Consider the following 8,404-nt stretch of genomic DNA (forward strand, 5'->3'; position numbering starts at 1 on the left):
CGGAAAATCAATTAACAAACGGAGACGTAACAGTGGTTTTAAACAGGTTATTTTAAGGCCATCGTGTTGCTTCATCACGATACCTACTTAATAGCACTTATTTGAGGTAAATTGGAATATCATTTGCTTCTTGTGTTTTCGAATCTTCTTCAAACCACGAGCTAATTAAACAAGTGAACAAGATATTAGCAACTTGAATACACATACAAGTTTTCGACAAAGTGTAATATTTTATTAACAAGACTGGGTAAATGAGAAAAAAATAAGAAACACAGTTGACAAAGCTACTAGGGAAGAAAAAAAAAAGGGTTGTTACGACAGCGGAAGTCACCCGACGCTGGAAGCATGCTCGCTGGAGTTTCTAGAAGGATCATGTCTCTTCCTGGCAACCCTAGTCTTTTCTACGCGCCCTCTATTTTAGTATATATGCAGGCAAATAAAGCGAGATAATTAATTGAATTGCAGACAGGCAGAGATAGAGACGGACAATTGTGTCAAGTGCGGTAGTGACCGTAAGTAAAGTGTATGAATCGTTGTGAATTATAGCGTGTGTTTAACTTAAAGTGACCGTGGAAATTAAGTGTATTGCAAAGTTTTATTGAGCAAGAATAAACTAGTTTTATTTAAGAAAGGACTTGTATCGCTGAAGTTTCATCGGAAAGAAATTATACCGGAAATTATCAAACAAGCAGAGACGTAACGGGGTATAATGTGCGTCATGAGGATAAGTAATAGAAAAAAGTGTTATAAAAGGGGTTCAATTGATAAACAAAACTGGATTCTTGCGAGTGGAAGAAAATCAAAAATATAACTACTGGTTTATTCTTCCAGATGAACTTGTGAGGAAATAAGCGAAACGTTAGAGGACGTGAATCTCTTCTGAAAATGAATGTTCGTGATAATTAATAAAGAAATAAGTTACGAGACAGCGAAAATTATAATTTATTAAATAAAAAGATAAATCTGGAGAAAAATGAGAAAGAAGATAAGTGGGAAATGTACTTTAAAAAATCAGAGAAAGTTTGAAGGTACGGTTAAAACTTATCTGTAGTCTGGTGGCTAGGACGCTTGACTGGCAATTGCGATTCGCGGAATCGAAATATGTTGCCGAACATACTCACCCCTTGAGTCAGGGGTGTTATAAGGTGAAGATCGTTCTCACTATTCGTTGGTAAAAAGTAGCCCAAGAGTTGTGGTTGGTAATGTTGACTAGCTGCTTTCCCTTTAGTTTTTCATTACAAAATAAGGAACGGCTTTCACAGATAGGCCTCGAGTAGCTTTGCGCAAATATTCAACAAACAAACAAACTTGTCTCGTATAACAAATTTATAATTTTAACCTTCAAGATCCCTTCAGCGTTATGAAGACAGTATTTGTGGAAAGTTGTGATGAAGATGAAAAACAATAATCCATATTTTAGAGACTTTACTAATGTTCTGTTTTTATGTTCTCACGATATATTACAATTTTATGTTCTAAAAGCATTTAGATCTCCCAACACAGCTGGTACGATATTTAGTTTTTTTTATCAAAGTGTCTGAAACTTTAATAACATCATTATTAAAAAATAACTTCAGTACTTTTAAAACTTCGGTTAAGTTGAAAAAAGATTATATATAATATATATTATATGAAACTGAAATCATAAAATAAAATCACCATATTTGTTTTTCAAACGCTCTAATAAAGGTTTTATACGAATTCTTTGAAAACACTGTTTTCTTAACAGATAGATACCAACTGTTTTTCAACTTACAAAACATCATATGCGCCTTTATCTAAAACTTTACTCAAATAGCGCATTTCTCACAAATAAAAATCCAACTGTCAGTGAACTGTTCCGAGAAAACCGAATTCTGCATTGGGAAATTATGTTGTTAGTGTAAAATGTGTTGTAGCTATAAAAGCACCTAGGCTTATAAAATGATAAGAAATTAATATTAACTTCTGTTCAAAGTAAACCACCTACATGATAGATCACAACTAAACATATACTCAGTAAAGAACACACCTAATGAGATATACTGTTCAAACTATCTTAATTATGATTAGAACGTGTGGTTATGTCAGTTGGGTACTTTCGCTGAATCACTCACTGTTAACGGCATTTTCGGCCGTAAATTGTTTATTTTCAAGCTGGTATATAGTATTTACTTTAAAAGAAACTCAACAGAGGGCAGTGTAGTTTACTTCCGGCGGGATTAGCTGGTGAAGAAGAGTATAGACGTGCCATTGTTAATTATGATTTGATATTTTAAAAGAAGTATTGACTATTCAGGTACAAAATAGATGGCCAAGCAGTATATGTACCATAGAACAAAATAGTATTTCACAATGGAGAAGGAATTTCATGAAATCGATAGCAAGAACGCTTGGGCACAAGCTTTCCAGGTGAGTGAACTGTTCAGTGTCTCAGTTTATCTTAAGTTAAGACTAAGTAACTGTACAGGCGGTAGATTTATTTTGTACGACGGCTACGTATACAAGTACATTCTATGAATAATCATTGCAGTTAAATTAGGCCTAATGTCAGATGGTACCAGCATTTTACTAGTATTATTACTGTTAGATAATTTTCGTTTCTTGTAATGTGATTTATTTATATTTAGAAATAATCAGAATAGGCTGGCATAAGTTTATGACTGTGCTGTGTGCACTAAAAATAAGGGGTTTCAGTGATACTTAAATAATGAAAATAAAAAATCACACACCATTGGATTCCACAGTCACAAATTAGTAGATTTACACTGCAATTTCAATTATTTAGTTCTTAATTAATGAAAAACAATTAGTAATCATACCTGTAAATTGACCTTTCGCTCCACCCTACCTGCTCATTGGAACCACATTAACAAAATGTCAGTGATTTATCGTTTTACCTGGTAACCTGATACTGTGTGACACCCATGTCAAGGCAAGATAAAATGTAGTTCCATTAATGTCCATCCATTTGAAACTCATACACATGTGTTCATATTATATGGATAAATAAAGTGAAAATTGTCAACAACCAAATGTTAATAATGAAGCATGAGCTTACCTATGTACCTATGAAATAATAGGTGAAATACCATGATTGATCTCTACCCATTCAACATCATGTCATGATGTAATTGATACATCATTTGTAGCCACACCCAACAAAATGAATTTTAAATGGTTTTAAAGTTTTATTTGGGTGTTTTCATATAGTAAATGCTTCTGGATCCAATGAAACTGGCCAGACCAAAGTAGAGCATGAAGAGAGCTATTTTTCATTTGTTGTTTGTGTACAATAATTGGTATTTTATTTATGTGAGATTTATATATTCACAATTGTGATTTAGTATTCACATGCTTCCATGGCCAGGAACTACAGGTATCTGGGACGCTCTACTAAAACTAAAAATTAATCATGAATATTTTTCTGTAATAGATGTTACCTCATTTTTCAGTCATTAAAGGTATTTACTGAATTACTTAGATTACTGTCAATAGTATAAATTATAATTACCATTAGTATTACTGTTACATATAGTAATATTATTTAATTAAGAGTTTAGTCTTTTACAGTGCTAGATCTTAAACTCTCTTAATAGTATGTAATCAAGTGTTTATAGTAGTACTAATACTGTAATAATAAGGGGTCCCAGAGAATTATAGTTCCTGGCCATGAAATCTGAGTTGGAAATATATAAATCTCACAAACAAAATACCATTTATTGTACACCAAAAATAAATTAAAATGTGTGCAGTACTAATACATGCAGGATTTGTATCATTTATTTCAAGGCAACTGTACTCCCATTAGTTGTAAATTGGCTTTAAAAACATGATGATTGCTAAAGCTGTCATCCACCCTTTTTCAGTGACCAGCAAGCAAATGTTAAAACTAAAAACAGGATGTTTGTTCAAATCGGTTGGACCATTAAGGATTGATGATACATCAAACAATAGCTCTCTTCATGTTCTACTTTGGTCTGACCGGTTTCATTAGATCTAGAAGAATTTACTATTTGAAAACACACAAACAAAGCTATAAAACCATTTAAAATTCTTTTTAGCCATTGAATTTGTAGAAACAAGTCCATACAGTAAACTTTTTGGTTTGTATTGCATAATTCATAAACTGATACATAGGTATGTCTTCCCAAATCGAACTGACAGCAAGTCAAAAAATGATGAATGGGGCTTGTAAACTATCTATTTGTTGCCCTGGTAACTAATTAATTACTTTACATCATGCCATTGGGTGTAAACAGACTATGTTGTCTTCACGACAGTTTGCTATACATCATATCAGCGAAAGAACGTGTGCTACCATAGTCTATGAAAAAAAGTAGTATGAACAATATATCAATTACATCTTCACATGACGTAGATCGGGTAGAGGTTACTACTGATACATGTCTGTCAATCACGATATTTCAGGTTTACAACCAGTGTGATTACAAAATCTCCTATACTTTCATAGGTATGTTGGATATACAAAACTGTTTAATGCAAGTGGTATTATTTACTTTATTTTGTGACTTAATATTTAATGATTGTTTAGTTTTTAAGACAGGAGTATTGAAAATGGATTGTTTTAAAAGTTAGTTGGGACATACTTCATCACGTAACTCTGTACGAGTCATATGTTATGTTTGCAATTACATTGTTGTTTAGGCTTTACTAATATTATTGACGTCATGTTACTTAAATCTTCAGTATTTTTCTCATTACCTTAAGTGAGTATTGTGACCTTACAGTGCTGTTCGCGTAGTTTAGAGAAAGTTCAAGGCCTCGGTGAACAACATATAAATAAAGGTGACAAAGCGAGTGCAAGTCAAGTGCAGTTCAGTCAAAAAATTAGTTAGCGAAAGAAAAAATGAAGCTAGTCAGCGTGAGTGATTAGCCCTAATGGGTGATATTTTACAGTGAGTTTCACAGTTTAATAGAGATAAGGAGAATAATTTGTATTGTTAAAGGGTGTTCAAAAGTAATTGAACCCATCAGTGTGGACTTTGACAAAAAGGGTAATTATTTAAAGTTCGAGATACAACTGTGGTAACCCGTGGGGTAACATAAGTGAATTGTTCACTGATAAGAGTAGAGAAAAATTAATCGTCTTGTCAATTGGATTCTAAAGTAATTAGATCAGATTTAGTAGACTTTTGACAAGAAAAGAGAAATATTTAGAGTTTTAGATAAAACTGTGATTTCCTATAGTCTAAAGAATTTGTGTACATACGTTTGACTTGTTTTGAATATATTATCTTAAAACAAGTGAATTGTGTGCTGTCCATTTATTGTTAGAATTTATCGCCAACAAGTCACAGACACCTACTGTAAAGAATCCAAGCCCATATACATAAAAGCCTGACAAGGTACTTAGGTAAGCTCATACTTCATTGTTAACATTTGGTTATTAACATTTTTGATTTCATTTATCCATATAATATGAATACGTGCGTATGAGTTTGAAATTGATGGACTCTATTGGGACAACATTCTATCTTGCCTTGACATGGGTGTCACACAGTATCGGGTTACCAGGTAAAATGATAATATATCAATCAGTCACATTCTGTAAACATTGTTCCAATGGGAAGGTAGCGTGGAGCGAAAGGTCAATTCACAGGTACGATTTTTAATTGTTTTTCATTAATTATTAACTACATAATCAAAGTTACAGTATAAATGTACTAATTTGTGACTATGAAATCCAATGGTGTGTGGATTGTTTTGTAATTTTTATTATTTCAAAAACACCAAAACCCTCTAGTAATAGTGCATAGTAGTTTATAAAAGAAGCATTAGGAGTCAAAATAGATGGAAAAACACTTGGCAACAGTAACTGTCAGGTGCTTCAGTTTTAAATGAACTTTACTTTATAGATGCAAATAATGGTAGTAAGTTATTTTTTAAGCTTGTGTAATGAAAGTAAAGAATTTATAACATAAATGTCTTAATAAGTACCAGAATCTATATTAAAGTAGTAATATATTGAAGTGGAGACAAATATGATAACCAAAATATTGTCAAACTAATTATTAGTAGATTGTAAGGTTTTCCCTTTAACAATTTGACAAGTGGTTATACCTTACAATCTAATGAATTGCTTCATAGTGATAGTGTATGGCTTTCTTACTTGCATTGTTGACATATTATGCATATAATAATGAGTTATTATTATTAGTTATTGTACCCTTAAGTAAAGAATGTTTAATACAGTTTCTTACTATAATGGTGGTAATCACATTTTGTTATGAACCAAATCCTTTGGAACATACAACTCATTGGCAGAAGACCACTTGTCCCATTATTCTTACCAAGCAAAAGAAACTAGTGTAACTGAACTATAGTCCGTCATATTCGAAAGATCTTAAAGGAATTAAAACTTATAGCCCATGTGACATCATTTGGCATATCGTTCCATAAATTATTCATTTTAATACAAAAAAATGTTTGCTTAATAATAAGCATTGAGTTGTTCTTCTTTAATTTATAGTTATTTCTTCTAATCAGGACAGTTTACCCAAAACCTTAATAAGCCATAGCTTAAGTGTTTTAAGTAGTTGGCAAAAGTTTTGAAAAGTAAATTTTAAGTGGTATATCAAACTGTGGGATACAGGTATAAGTTCAAACACTGAAGGTGAGACTGTTCATTTTAAATGTTAATCTAAATTATAAGTTTTAAATGTTCCCACAAGGCGGGGGAAACCATTAAAATTCTGTGAATTTTATATATTGTGTTCTTATCCTGGATATCATCAGGAAATTTTATTTTACAGATAAAATCCAGGAAAAGACAGTGAATTTCATGTGATTCAGTAATGTTTCAGGACAAGGTTGATGAAAAATGTATTTTTATTAGCACCAAAAGTTACATATAATTGTAGAGCATTTAGCATATCAGACCTTTACTAGCAATACTTATAAACTTACGTTATCAGTTTAACCTTGAAGAAGAATGGTACACCTTTGAAAGTACTCGATATATAGCATTTTTATCATTTTATGTTAAGACTTCTTAAACCTACAAGTTTTTCTGACATCATGAAACTTATGTTAGTGTCATTGTAGTACTGTTAAATATGGAGGAGGGTCCAGCTGCCATGGACCCCTTGCCTAGATCCACTCCTACTAATACAAAGTTAAAAAAAAAACATTACATTAAAGAATAATTATTAATTTCTGGGAAAATATTAAAGGTTTAGATTCCCTTCCTTCAATCCATGCCTGCTTATTCAACACTAACTAATACAGTTACCAAATAATATTAGAAACATAACTAAATATGAAAATTTACAGTAAATTTACACTTTATTTAACACTATTGTAGCCAGAGAGTTGGCAGTGGGTGCTGCCAGTCCATTGTCTTCACTTAGATTATTTGTAATTTTGTGACATTAATCGATTACTTACAAGTGGTGATTAATTGCCAATTGTGAGCAATCAATTAACTCTTTCAGCACAGGCGTGGTCCATAGAACCAACCTCATAACTATTTTGTGCTTGTTAGAGTTTCATGCTATAACTTTTAAATTAGTAAGCATATGTTAATAAAATTTAGCAGATTATCAGTACACATTACAATGCTTTGTTATCCAAAATATCAAATTTTTGTATTAAGTCTTAAAGTTTGTAAAGCAATGTTTTTATAATGCCTTTTTTTTTCTTTTCACGTGTTGCCTGTCAAACATGCAAATTAATTTTCATTTTAAGATTTAAAATACTTTTATGCATCAGAAAATTTTCATATTTCACATGCGAAATTTTTATAATGTCCCGATAGTTAACAAATGTTTCTTGATTAAAAAAATTATATTGTATGTTATTTTCAGTAAAAAAATCTCTGTATGGGTTTGGTAGACTTGACTGATCTCATAAACACCATAAAAAAATTAGGAAATGAATATAAATTATGCCTATTTCATTCTAGAATGACAACAAATTATAACACAAAAACATAAATGTTTAGACTAAATACCTTAAATCTCATAACATTATACATTTATATATGTTTATTATTTTTATTATATTGACATTTCAGCCGTGCCTGGTTAACAATACAGAAGTTACAATGACTTGGCACACGTGCATTCATGTTACGGTATCCAATAATATAAAACTGACCTTTAATCTTTGGCTGTGTTTTTGTAGACTAGTATTTTGTAAAATACAGTCACATTTCAATTATTATACATGTGTATATAGATTATTGCTATTTAGAAATAAGTTCTTAAACTTATTTTTCTTAAAACATAAAACAGTAAATAAAGAAGTAAGGCAAACAATTATATCTTTTAGTTACAACCTTTGTACTTGGTTACTGCTTGACGTAGGTTGTTAAGCCTTTTAAAATTTCACATGTGAAGGATATGAAACGAAATAATTTTTTTTAGGTTTTATATATACAGTTGAATAACCAAAAAATCAT

The 8,404-nt window shown here is 31.3% G+C and overlaps 1 protein-coding gene across 1 annotated transcript in view; it reads left to right on the forward strand.

Moving 5' to 3' along the window:
- Positions 1–2,166: 2,166 nt before the first annotated feature.
- Positions 2,167–8,404, forward strand: part of LOC106470536 (tyrosine-protein phosphatase non-receptor type 1-like) — a 47,222-nt gene continuing 40,984 nt past the window's right edge. Inside the window, exon 1 of the mRNA XM_013931096.2 lies at positions 2,167–2,391. Coding sequence (XP_013786550.1) covers positions 2,335–2,391 — 57 coding nt within the window. The 5' untranslated portion in view covers positions 2,167–2,334. The remainder of the gene's footprint in view (positions 2,392–8,404) is intronic.

Source organism: Limulus polyphemus, unplaced genomic scaffold (genome assembly GCF_000517525.1).
Source record: "Limulus polyphemus unplaced genomic scaffold, Limulus_polyphemus-2.1.2 Scaffold4070, whole genome shotgun sequence".
NCBI classification, from domain to species: Eukaryota; Metazoa; Arthropoda; class Merostomata; order Xiphosura; family Limulidae; genus Limulus; species Limulus polyphemus.